This window comes from Leuciscus leuciscus (genome assembly GCF_965113295.1).
Source record: "Leuciscus leuciscus genome assembly, chromosome: 3".
In the NCBI taxonomy this organism is placed as follows: domain Eukaryota; kingdom Metazoa; phylum Chordata; class Actinopteri; order Cypriniformes; family Leuciscidae; genus Leuciscus; species Leuciscus leuciscus.
Window position 1 is genome coordinate 30,621,508 of NC_138727.1, and position 14,079 is coordinate 30,635,586.

At 35.6% G+C, this 14,079-nt stretch overlaps 1 protein-coding gene across 1 annotated transcript in view; it reads left to right on the forward strand.

The window, feature by feature from the left end:
- Positions 1–14,079, forward strand: part of vps8 (VPS8 subunit of CORVET complex) — a 132,292-nt gene that overhangs the window by 98,796 nt on the left and 19,417 nt on the right. Inside the window, exons 40-43 of the mRNA XM_082165363.1 lie at positions 680–760; positions 10,341–10,510; positions 11,025–11,193; positions 12,658–12,711. Of these exons, the coding sequence (XP_082021489.1) occupies positions 680–760; positions 10,341–10,510; positions 11,025–11,193; positions 12,658–12,711 (474 nt within the window). The remainder of the gene's footprint in view (positions 1–679; positions 761–10,340; positions 10,511–11,024; positions 11,194–12,657; positions 12,712–14,079) is intronic.

The following is a 14,079-nucleotide window of genomic DNA, read 5'->3' on the forward strand; positions in this document are numbered from 1 at the left end:
CAAAAGGCAATTTGACCGAAAACGAAAATACGGTCAAACTTAAAGTGGCGTTTCCATTCTAATTATGCTTTTAAACGAAAGTTTGCCTCGGGTAGATTAACAAAAAGACCCTAGGTTGCATTTTGGCGAGAGTTACCCTTTAAGGATAGGAGTGTGTTATGGTTATAATGAAATGAACAAACAAGACGTTTGTCTGCTAATAAGAGAGAAGTAGAGTGTTGTTTGCCATTGTGTGACCTTCATGACAACAGTATTTCTGTACCTTTCCACCCCTCAGAATGAAAATGTATTTTGTGTGTGTGTGTGTGAGAGAGAGAGAGAGAGAGAGAGAGAGAGAGAGAGAGGTCTTCCAGGTCTTGATCTTTGTGACTGCTTCAATCTGAACCCCTACCGAGGGCAGAATTACCCATGTGTGTGCAGTCCTGTGATAACAGCTAGTGATGGCGAGTGTGTGTGATGTTACTGAGGCCGCACTCCTTCATCATCTGAGAGTTATCAGCTGTCATTGTGAATGCAGTCTGACAGAACGCACTGTGTTTACTCCCTGATTTGTGTTGACTGCAGTTTTCGGCTATTCATTTCAGAATCGTTTCTCATTGCAGACAGACACAGGTTTCTACTAGTATGATCAAAGCTCTAATAAATAAATGTATCTCTGTGTATGTCTTCTCTCTTCCAGGACCCTGTATATGGGAAAGGAAAGCTGGCTGAGATCCAGGGGCTCATTTTAGGGATGCTAGAGACCTTCAACTACGAACAGGTAATGTGTGTGTTGATTGTGTTGAATTTTTTTATTTTAATTCAAAATAACTGTTTTCTATTTGATTATATTTTAAAATGTAATTTATTCCTGTGATGGCAAAGCTGAATTTTCAGCAACTTTACTGCAGTCTTCAGTGTCACACGATCCTTCAGAAATCATTCTAATATGCTGATTTTGTGCTCAGTTTATGTTTCTTATCATTATTAATGTTGAAAACACTTGAAACGGTAATATTTTTTTTTTCAGGATTCTTTAAATTAGAAAGTTCAAAAGAACAGCTTTGAACAGTGAAAATGTTTACTATCACTTTTAATCAATTCAATGCTTCCTTACTGAATAAAAGTATTCATTTATTTTATCATGATATTTTGACATATATTATTAAAATCACGTAGACTTATATAAGTTGAAGCCGTTTAATTTTAGATGTAGCGCGTCACATCATGGGGGGCTGCCATGTTAAGATCATGATGGCCAGCTGAATACCACTAGATTTATCTCAGTAACTGCTCTGTAATTGGACACTTGCAATAAGTCAATCATCGCCTGCTGTGAATAGCACATTTCTACAACAGCATCTGTAAACAAACACTTCAACTTATTTCAGATTCGGTCAGATAATTTTTCTGTACCACAACATTTTATTTTATTATTATTTATTTAAATTTAATTTTTTGTTAGGGTGTAATGCAGGCTTTGTGAGGTGTTGTTACACAGCCTGACTTGCAAAGATAAATTATTAAATATGTTCATACAGTAGAGCTACCCATAGTTCATCACTGATGTCTTGCTCTCCTATTAATTGCACTCTTGCTGGTTTCAGTCAACAGATATGTCATTTACCTCTGTTCAATTATAATGAGTTATTTTAGTGCTGCTCACACGGCTCAAACCACAGCAGCTAAATTCACAGTGTTTTATGTGATAATTGGAAATGAAATGTGAGGTGACATCCTTAAAAAAGTGAAAACCTTCACACCACACCTGCCAATAGCAAGTGTAGAGAATATTTACTGGCACTAAAATTGGGATTATATTATTTCAAAATATATATTTTGTCCTATGTGCAAAATGATTTATGTTCTACCTCTTTAAAAGCAGACAGAAGTTCTTTTAGTATCAAAATTTCCCTTTATTTACTTTTACCTTTCATTTGAATTATTCTCAACATTTACGTCAGTTAAAAAAAATAGAAAAAATAAGATGGTCGTAATCCGAGATGCTGATAATATTGCAAGATATGACAGTGGGGAAAATTTCAATAAATTGGATTGATATTTATTGATTATTTTATAGGCACAAAAAAAGCTGATACAATAGCAATAAATCTGTGCATCTCTACATACAATTAATAAGAAAATAGGGACCAGGTAATGTTTTAGCAATATTTATAAAAACAACACATTGATCCGTCGTACACGCATACCTAAATACTTTCTCAATCTCTCGTAATTAAGTTTTAGAGAGTGACGTGCTTCAGAAGAACTATCAAACTTAACGAATTCCAGCTTAACCTCACAGCTGCTTTCATCGGGTCAGTTAAGGGTGGAGTGTTATGAGAACTCATTAATGGCTGTTTCTTCTTTAATTAACAAGTGCACAATTGAAGAGGCTCCCTGGACTTCTCAGGTCCCATTATGGTTATCAGTGGCACGCACACATACAGTCGTGGTCAGAATTATTGGCACCCCTGGTAAATATTTTCAAAGAATGCTGTGAAAATAAATCTGCATTTTTAATCCTTTTGATCTTTCATTAAAATCACACAAATCTAACCTTTCATTAAAGTAAAACTAATGAATGTCACAATAATGAAATCACATTATGAAATAAATATTTTTCTCCAATACACGTTGGCCACAGTTATTGGTACCCTTTGGAATTCTTATGAGTATAATATCTCTGAAGTATATATCCCTTCAAATGTACCATTTTTTGCACACCAGGGTGACTAGGAACATAAAATTGTCCAGCCATGACTTCCTGTTTCTTAGGAGTATAAATATGAGGTAACATGAAGGCCAAATTCCCTTAATCATCCATCATAATGAGTAAAAACAAAGAATAAATTTCTGATGTGCAGCAAAATATTGTTGAGCTTCACAAAATAGAAAGTGGCTGTAAGAAAATATCTAAAGCATTGAAAATTCCCATTTCCTCCCATCAGGGCAATAATTAAGAAGTTCCAATCAACAGGAAATGTTACGAATCTGCATAGATGACATGTGTCTATATTGTCTTAATGTACATCGAAGAGGATAGTTTGAAGAGGTTTCAAGAAAAATCCTTTGCTCCTACCTAAAAAACTAACTCCAGCATATTCAGTTGCCAGGCACGACTTGAACTTCATCAGGATGTGGTTCTATGGTCAGATTAAACTGAAAAAATAGCTAAATAGTTTATAAAACAAGTACCCCATGTGTAGGATTAAATATACTGCTGGATCTTTAATGTTGTGGTCCTATTTTTCTGCTGGAGGTCCTGGACATCTTGTTCAGATATAGGGTATCATAGATTCTAAGAAATCCTGTGCTAGAAATCTTATAATGGATTTTCCATCAAGGCAAGGCAAGGCAAGGCAAGTTTATTTATATAGCACATTTCATACACAATGGCAATTCAAAGTGCTTTACATAGAAGAAATTAAAATAATGAAAAGAAATAAGAATAATTAAAACAGTTTAGAAAAATAAAATAAAATACAGTACTTTTAAAAAATAAAAAAGAATATTTATTATAGATCTTTCTTTCAAAGGATTCCCTTAAGACTTAAATCTTTCAACCTTCTTTTAACCTTCAATCTTCTTACGACTTCCATCTATCAACTTTCCTTTAACTTTCTTTTCTCCCTCATTTACTCACACGTTCTTTCCACTTTCTTTAGCACTTTAGCACTGCGTTCACATTCTTTCTCAGACGAAAACTTTAATATCGTCATTTAAATACTGTTCTACTTTCAAACCCACATTAATCACTTTCACATTATCACCTTCTGAGTGGGCATTTACAGTTTCGGGCTAAATGCCCTGCTGACATAGGAGAAATTAAAATAATTAAAAGAAATAAGAATAATTAAAACAGTTTAGAAAAATAGAGTTAAAATACAGTACAGTACAAACAGTCGGACGAACAGTGGCACAGTGCTCATTCAGTAAATGCACAGCTAAACAGAAGTGTTTTGAGTCTGGATTTGAATGTGACCACTGTAGGAGCACCTCTGATCTCTTCTGGAAGCTGGTTCCAGCTGTGGCTGGCATAATAGCTAAAAGCAGACTCACCATGTTTAGAATGAACCCTTGGTATTTCTAGCTGATATGATCCTAATGATCTGAGTGATCTGTTGGGTTTATATTCAGTGAGCATATCTGCAATGTATTGAGGTCCTAGGCCATTGAATGATTTATATACCAGTAATAATACTTTAAAATCAATCCTAAATCTAACTGGGAGCCAGTGTAAAGACCTGAGGACTGGTGTGATATGTTCATATTTTCTGGTTCTGCTCAGAATCCTGGCGGCAGCGTTCTGTATGAGCTGCAACTGTCTTATGGTCTTTTTGGGAAGGCCAGTGAGGAGTCCATTACAATAATCCACCCTGCTGGTGATGAAGAGGCAATGATCAGGACAATGATCCAGAACAAACATCAAAATCAACACAAAAATTGGTCACTGAGCACATAATTAAGGTTCTGCCATCGCCATTCCAGTCCCCTGACCTGAAACCTATACAGAAAACTGATGAGGAGAGTGTATCAGTTTTCGACTTAGGAGTTGAAGTATCTGGAGAGAATCTGTATGGAGGAATGTTGTCTAATCTCTTGTCAGGTGTTCTCCAAACTCATCAGGCTTTATAGGAGAAAACTCAGAGCTGTTATCTTGGCAAAATGAGGTTGCAATAAGTATTGAATAAAAGGGTGCCATTAATTGTGGCTAATGTGTATTGGAGAAAAACAATTATTTTGTTAGGGAAACAGGTCAATTTAGCTCAAATGGAATTATTAAATAATGTATTGGGAATTTTGAAAGATTCACTTATTTTACATCCGAACAAATGAATTGTCCGATCAGCAGTTTAAGACATTGCATTTGTAAGAACATAACACAAGACACTTCTCTTTAAATACAATCAAGACATTATAAATTATTCTTACACATACAATTAATATCTAACACAAACACACACACACACACACACACACACACACATTCACACAAGTTGCAGAATAAAAGAAAGTGAGGAAAGAATGATTTTTAAGAGAATGAAATGACGAAATCCCAAGTTTCTAGTAATATATTCACTTTATTAGACCTGACCTGAACAAAACATCAATCATTAATTTAACCCTTCTATCGTTTCTTAGGCAGGGTTATTAAGTTTTATATCAATGCACCAGTTCAGCTAGAATCTGGAGGCGCTACTTGCGTTTGTCAGGATTCCCTTTATTGCTGGAAAGGGGATTTCCCAGGTTCATTGATTTGTGTCTGGAGTGATGTCTTGGGAAGCCAATCACGTTCTGGTCTGTTGGCGGATGAATTGAATCGGAGTCTCTCCCGTGGCTGAAGTTTAAAGTTTGAGGCGGGATTTGCTGCAAAACTTAACTTAGAACTCGAGACTCTCAATGGAAAAGAAAAGAAACTAAGTAAAAGAAAGAAAAGTAAATGAGATGAGATTGGATGGCTTGAATAAAGCTGCTAGGACTTATCCCATTTTCATCTCTCAAATATGTCGTTGTCTCTCTGTCTTGAGTTTTTAAACGGTAACGTTTGTACAGACTCCCGGAGGAGTTCTGACCAATTAGACACTGTCTTTAGTTCAGGGTGTAAATGTTTCTCCTCCTCTCACCATAAATTACATGTTATCTGATAAGTCCCATTTCCCGCTCTTAGCGGAGTACAATTAAGACATGATTTCTATAATAATAATATTATACATTTTACACAGATTTAATTAACACAAAAATTAAGGAGAGAAGACATTCACGCTGATATCAAACACTCCATACGTCCATTAAACCATTCAATAGTTATAACAATTACACAAATTATGTGGTATCTCTAAGCATATTAGTCACATATATAAGTTATAAACATGATATAGAATTATGCAGTTGAACGATGTTTGATTATAAGTCCGTCTAGCATTGTTTTAGAATGATCTGATGCATTTTGATAAGTAAAAGGCAGTCTCTGTGGTTTTTAAAGATTTCATTTCTGTGTTTAACAGTGTAGCAAATTAGCTCAAAAGGGAAATATGAATTATAAATATTTGGATCAGTTAATAAAATGAAGTTGTTGTAGCTGAATTATTATTACAATCAATTAATCTGTGTGTCCAGCGAACACTCAGTATTGATTGTCGATTAACTCTCAGAAAGGATATTTTTCGTGGCCACAGAAAAATAACTCTTTCTTAGCATGTAGCTGTGATCACAATCGTTAAATTGACGTTGTTTTACAAGCAAATCAAAATCAACTCGCACAAATGTGCTCAAAAGCTTTATTTGACCGAATCATGAACACAACTAATCTAAACACCCACATACACACAATCACTCATACATGGGTAAAATAGAAAATGTGAAAGTAAATGGAACCGGACACAGAAACAGGGAATTGAGTAATTTAACCACCTGAACAGAACCAGTTTCTTAGTTTTAAACACCTTGTTAGCAAGGGGTCTGCCGCTTATACTAAAACTCTGTTTAGCGTCCAAATGTATGATACTTGCATTGCCTTAGCTGTTGAAAGAGCGTCCGGATGGAGTCTCAGAAGAAAGTCTTGATGGTTCCGTAAGTCCATGATGTTGAAGTTGCAATCGATTTCTTCTGTGTTGAAGAAATAATAATGAACTGGCTAGGTTAGTCTGGCCGGTGAGGCTACACAGAATAGAATAGAATAGAATAGAATAGAATAGAATAGAATAGAATAGAATAGAATAGAATAGAATAGAATGAGGCATTTATATAGCGCTTTCATATGTACTACTGTACACCCAAAGCGCTTTTACAATCATATCAGGGGATCTCTCCTCAACCACCACCAGAACAGCAATCAGAAGACACACAGAAGAGGCAGTGGAATCTGTGCGAGGGCTCTTTAACCTCTGAGGATGGTCTCTCCTCCCAGGGGTCAGTGAGCCAATGGTAACTTAAGCTTTCGGAGGGAAAATGTAGGATTTTTTTGTCTTCGAGCATGGTAATTTGCATATGTAAGTGGATTAAGTGTTGATGCAGAAACTATTAAAGATTCTTGTAATACTAATATGTTGTATACATATCGACATACAATAAACACGATCATTTAGATCATCAAAATACAAATCATGTTCTATCATAAAGCATGATGAAGGAAGAAGGTCTGTTTTAAGTCTCTATCTTGGGGATCAAACAATCCTTGGCGTTACTTTGTGGTTTTCTGCAAACCATGGCCATCTCCAAACCAATCCTAAAGAACTGGTTTAAATTCCTCCCTGGTTTTGGCTTAATTAAAAAAGGCTTTGCTAGAATGTGTTGTCTGAAGTTTTAATAAACTTGCCTTTACTAAACTTTACTAATCTTTTTGCAATACTCATTTATTTGATAGATTTTGTGTGGAGTTGCTTTCTTCACCTTAGCTAGTTGTCTTTCACTTCTCACTTGAGGTCACTTGTAGGATAATAGCATCTATAAAAATGCATCTGACTTCAATACATTCCCTTTTATTCCTTTCTATTCTATTTTTGACAGCATAAATGCTAAATCTTGCTACTTTTGAGACCTGAACTTTATAAGTGGAATCTGGAGTGCAATTTCTCATGGTATTTTCTGTGGGCATAGTGTCGATGAGTCATTGGGTATTTATTTTCAGCAGTTAATTCCCTACCTCAGGCTTTTAAGTGTTTTAGTTTGTCACACAATTTGCTGGAAGGTGTCTATACAGGATGTGCAACTGTTTACATGGCAGCAGTGCAGTGCAACAGGCTGCCTACAATGGACTTGTCAAAACGTCAAAGTTTTTTTATTATTATAAATAATAATCTCTTTTCAAAAAAAAAAGAAAAAAAGACAGTCATAGCTATTACAAACTGGATTAAAGGAAAATGAATGCATAGACAAGTAAACAGTCAATAATAATAAAAAACAACGCAAGTAGGCAACAGGACCAATAAAAAGGAAATAGAACAAAGAAACAAATGGGTCTAAGAGTTGTGAGAAATAGTACAGAAATTTAACTCATCAAATTTAAAAAGAAATCTCTTTACTTTGATTTAAGCATGCGCTGACTCGCTACAAATGTTATAAAATCAAGAGCAGTGAGTGATTTTCAATTATTTTGTTTGATTAAGGGCACAGACAGTTGTAAGTATACATTATTAGGCTGCTGTCACTTTAAGGCCTAATGCACAGATCTAATATACTGATACACATCTGATTTTCTCCAACATGTTTATGCGAATACTTGGCAAGATGGGTATTTTAAATTTTCATTTTACTGTCTTCAGAAGTATTAAGCACATCCCGCTCTTTATTTTTTCCATGCATCCATGCTTCATCCCTCTAACGTGTCAACAACTTTATGCAATCCACCCACTGAACGGTGTTTTGTTTATTGTAATTGTAACTTGATTGTAATATTTATATAAATATTTAGTATTTGAAAGACTACAAATGTTAAAATTAAGGCATCCATTAATGACTTTATCCATCAGGTCCTGATGTCTCCGAGCTGCCTTTAAAAATAAAACAAATATTCGATAAAACACGTGTTTGTCAGTTAACTTCAACTTTAATATATCATATACAAATATATGTCAACTGTATTTGAAAAATGAAACCAAACCTTGATGACGTCAGTGTCACATGGCTTGCACAGAATGCACAATTGTCATTTGATATTAAGCAAATAGTTTAAATTACACCAGCAAAACTGAGTTTTACTTCCGATCAACTAATTTACATTATGTTACTAATTTAAGGGATTTTGTGTAATTTTCTCTCTTTATTTTACTTTCTCTGTCTGTTTAAACTATCACCAGATATGGTATATGGTTATGTGGTCTTTCAGTTTGTCTGTGAAAGTAACTGTGTCAGCATGTGTTTGCACTCTCCCTTCCATGACCAATGGGAATTTACAGCTTGTCATTCAAAGGAAAAAGCAAGGAAGGGGTGAGAATAACACCTGATTCCCCCCTCACACACAAATTTTCCCCTTTTCCCCTCACAAAATTGAGACATAAATTACACGCATAAATGCACTCATTCAACAATCCCTTAGGACTGCTTGTCCTGGCATACATTTCAATATGCTCACTTTGTGAATTGCCCACATAGCTGATGAAATATTTTGAAATGTGTGTTCTCAAATCCTCAGAAATGTCTGTGGGGGTTAAATGTGCTTCCTTATATGTGTACTGTATTTGCAGGCTAGTATATTTTCCTGGTTCTTGGTCTTTTATATGACTTTGCTAAAACATATTGCCTCTGGTAAAGAGACTGTGTAAATTAGAGAAAATTCTTCCTCTCTTAGAAATAAACTGAGCCAATTTTAGTGTCAGCACAAGCTCAAATGTTAATCCATTTCACAAATTTCATGTTATTTGGTTGTGACAGAAAAGAAATATTTAACAGAGTTGCAAAGGCATTTGCTTCCCTTTATATTCTGAGTTGTTGTACATACCCCATTGGTTTCAGTGGCAATAACTTCATACATTATGGGAAAATTCTTCCATTGCCTGTGGTTATGAGATGAAATGGGTTCCCTCCTCTCAATAAACTGAAACAGGGTGGTTGACACATAACTTGAACAATACTTGAACTTTAATGTGTTAAATTGATATTTTTTAATATTAGAGACTTATCAGTATCAGAAGCTGAAAGCATAACCAATATGCCAAAATATTTAATAAACAAATACGAAAAAGTGAGGGATGTGTAGAACTTTAATACATGTTCCAATTCTGCAGAAATATACTAAAGATTCTGCAAAGGTCTGAGTGTGCGTATATGTAGGTACTCTAGCTTTTGTGTTTACTTAAGTTAATAAAGGGATAGTTTACCTAAAAGTAAAAATGTTGTCCTCATTCCCTTACGCTCTTGTTATTTCAAACTCATAAGATTACCGTGTCTGTCATATCTGATGTGCAATGGCTTGATGTATGCGTGTTTATTTACCAACATTTGTGAATAAAAGCCTAAATGAAATCTGTTCATCATACAAAATAATTGTCTCTTCAGAAAACTTGGGTTAAACGGCTTGATTCAAATGGATCTATAATATGCAATGATTGTACTATAATTAGCATTTTTTAAATATTTTAGGTGAAATAAAGCATGTGACATTCATTGCAGTGTACAGTGTGCTACGCATTTATGCTGTCACTCACACTATTATTTAAGTGCTCTTTTCTCTTTTCCCCTTATTTATATTCTCTAATTCTGTTTTCCATTCTTCTAATTCCGTCACAGACTGGACTCAATGTCATCATCTGAATGTGCAGGACCGCTCAATGTGTCTGGAGCACGTGTGCTGACCTCTGCTCCATGACATTTTTTGAAGACCTTTTCATTGGTTTACTTACTTTTTCCTTTGTTTCCATCAGACGTTGTTGGAGACAACCACCAATCTGTTGAACTCTGATCTTCACTGGTCTCTGTCACATCTGCGTAAGGCAGTCAGTAGAGGGCTCCACCCAAGACAGGACCACTGCAACATCTGCTTACAGCAGTACAAAAGACGTCAGGAGAGCGAGGAAGAGATCATCATCTTCAGGTACACACACACATATCTTCTGCACTCTGCGGGAAGTCAGTACAATGCCTTTTGTTATAACAAAACAAAACATTTTGCACACTTTATTTTTTGTTGTTTTGCTTTATTGTTTTTATAAAACTAATGTTAATTCAGTCATTTTGATAAAATTGTATATGCTGTAATTATTAATTACATATAAATTAGAACGTGTCTAGGTTACACAGCTCATTTGCATCTCTGTACAGACTTCAGAAGGATACCATCGTTGGAAACAAGTGGATGATTTAAAGCATAATTTTAATGGCATCCTGGATTGAATCAGATGATTATGTTTGTTCGGAGCATTTGACTGCAGATTGATTCAAAATATTTAGTAAAGAAACTATAGTAAAGATATTTGCTGTGATATGCGCTAATGCCTTATTTATGTCACATATTTCTAACCTAAGCAAGCTGTTGTAACACTCTGCCCAAACATACAACACAAACAGACCTGGAGTACTGTCATCCTGAACTCTTGTTTCATGTGTAGCTGTGGGCATCTGTACCACTGCCAGTGTCTTCAGCGTAAAGAGGCTGGTGTTTTGAGCGAGAGGCAGTACTCATGGAGCTGCTACAAATGCACATCCAGCCAGGGCTCGAGGCCAGCCGACAGACCCAGCGCAGAGAGCTCCCGATCACGCTCCGCTTCTCTGGCACAGGTCAGTCACAGTCAGTCTTCACCCAAATATAAAACTTCGTATTTTACTCACCCTCATGTCCTTCCAATGCCATTTTTTCTATGGAAAACCACCATTAAGTTGGAAGAAAGTACTCCATACAAATTTTGTCTGAATCCATACTAGATTAAGAATTGGTTTAGGTGAACTATTTTTTCAACACTTCATTTGATCTGTTTGTTCATGTCTCTTTTTATCTATCAATGTATCTCTCAATCGATCATGAGCCCATCATAATAATATCAGCATAGAACAACCTCCTTTAAGTTTGAAGAAGGGTCTTTCAATCATGTTTCTATTCACCATTGTATCTTTCTGTCATACACTCTTTGGGACTACAGGGAGTTCACATCCAAGGTGATATGTTTTTTGAGTACTTTTATATGCGTACCGGGTGTATGTATTATCCACGTTAATTGGAACTCTCTTATGTGGCTGTGGTGTATGTAAATGGCATGCAAATGGGTTTCTCAGCATGCGCCTGTATTAGTCGTAACCACAGGAGGCTGACGGCTGCAGGCACAAAAGAGAGCTATGTTAGTATCCCTAATCACAGAGGTGTTGCCACGGAGATTCTTTTGGAAGACAAAAAAATATGCCCAACCGTGATTAGAGTATTAGCGCAACTGCAACAACAAGGCTTCCTTTACCCTGGACACATTGATTCTGCACTGCACCTCAACAGAGAACTGTTATACTTCTGTAACTTAAATGAAAGCATAAAGGTGAATGTAAGCTAAAAGTGCAAGATTACTTGGTCACGATAACATAATAGTAATTTATTCAATAATTAATAAAAAATGCAATTCAGACATACAATGACTGAATGAGCATATTGTTTTAATTTCTGTTTTAAAACCGTTATTATGATTATTATTATATTCAGAAGAATGTAAAAAAATCAGGATGATATTGTCTTAATATCACAATTAAGAAATGAAAAGAATTTTTGAAAAGAGTAGTTTATAGTGGTATAATCTACCCCAGATGCAACAAAAGCATATAGAAGCCATTATAATCAGTGATGCTGTCTACACTGGATGCGGCGCAGTGCCACATATTTCTGACAGCAGACCAATGCCTGTTCATTTCTGACGTACTTCAAGTGCTCGTGCTACTTCTGACACAAAGAACAAATGGATTTGCAACGATCGCTTTGACAGCCTCAAGCTGTTGCTGTGCGACACGACAACTGTTGCATCCGGTGTAGACCCGCTGTTAGAATAATTTTTAGTTTTAAAAAAAGCTGCTTCACTGCTGGTTAATATTTGAAAAATGTTTGTCTGGAAAATCAAAGTCATATGGTGTGCGACCAACATTGCAGACACATGAGGGCAAAAAAACCCATAAAATAGCAAATTTTATCATAGAAAAGACCCCCGCAGACCCTCATGAAAGGATAATATTTTGTCAAACACATTTCAACTGTTACCTCGTGTGTTTCAGAACAAAGTGACATCTGCTCATCATGGGAATGTGGCAGAGACTCATGGGAGAAAGGTTAGTGAGTGGAATTACTTTCTACAACTAGAATAGATTTGATTAATGATCATTATATCTTATGTGAGGTAAAAGAAATGTGCTGCTTTAAATGTTTTATATTTGTATTGTCAACTCGTTTAGCCACAAACTTAATTTCAGTTTAATTGAATTTAGATTTTAGATGTAGATCTCCATTTTTTTTTTTTTTTTTTTTGCCTGCCAGCTCCAGCATTTTTTATCATTTTGACAAAATGTTCATGGCCCCCAGAATATTTTGTTATATGAATAATGAATATCTGAACATATAATATATCAAAAGAAAGAACAGAGCCTCTTGTTTTAAACAAAAATAAAAAAACATGTTATTTTAACTCCATGCATTCTTTTTTATCTACACATGAATGTGGGTAAGTTTCATAAAATGCACGTATAAAATAAAACAAAAAGCTGAGAAAATTGTGTTTTTGTCAAAGACTATGCACAGATTGGATTCAGAACGATCATCAAAACATACAGTAGATGGAGTAGATCTAGTCCATCAACAGCCTCAAAGCTTACACAGTCTTTACCTCTTCGTGGGTTTAGCATTTCATGCGGTAACGTTAGGCAGTTTTGATTTATAATATATGCTGTTTAATGTTTGATGATTGCATTAGCTCACATGTACGTAAGCTTGTTTCTGCTTCTTCGTTTGTATTTGGATCCAGAGATTTCAGAAGATGTGTAATAGCGTAATAGTTAATTTGTGTTACACGTTTACAATAAACTGTGTTTTAATGTCGTGATGCATTTTAGTTTTTCTGTAACTTGTCAAAATTCTGCACTGTTAGAGTGCACCTTTGCTCTACTTTAGCTAGAAGGAGAATCATAGCTCTCTTCCACTCTGCCTTTTGTGTGTTCATTCATCCATGAAACGTAAATGGCTTTTTCCCTGCTGGTTCAAAGCAAATTAGCTTGCTTATGATTACATTAAACTTGTTACCCTTCTTTCATGCTTTTGTTTACTGGTGGGAATGGAGAGATGAAACTGAAGTCCTGCCCAGCTATCTGTCTGTCTTTTTTTTTCTTTCTGTCTCTTTCATCCACATTTCCATCTCTCATTTCTCACTCTCTCTCTCCCCATTGAGCATTCATTGTTTGTCTGTCAAGGGACTTGGAATTTTATGCAATGTGACTGTGAGCCTTAAAGACAAGACAGGAAGTGACATGAACCTTTTGACCTATTCCCCTTCTCCAGCATCCCTTCGTCATCTCCATCCTCCAATAAACCCTCAGTCATTGGCATCACTAAGCACTCTGTTATCTGTAACAGGCAAAATTCAGCACTTTTTTTTCACTTCTAAGGTTTCAGGAAGCTTCTAACGCACGGAATTATACCTGTGGAGA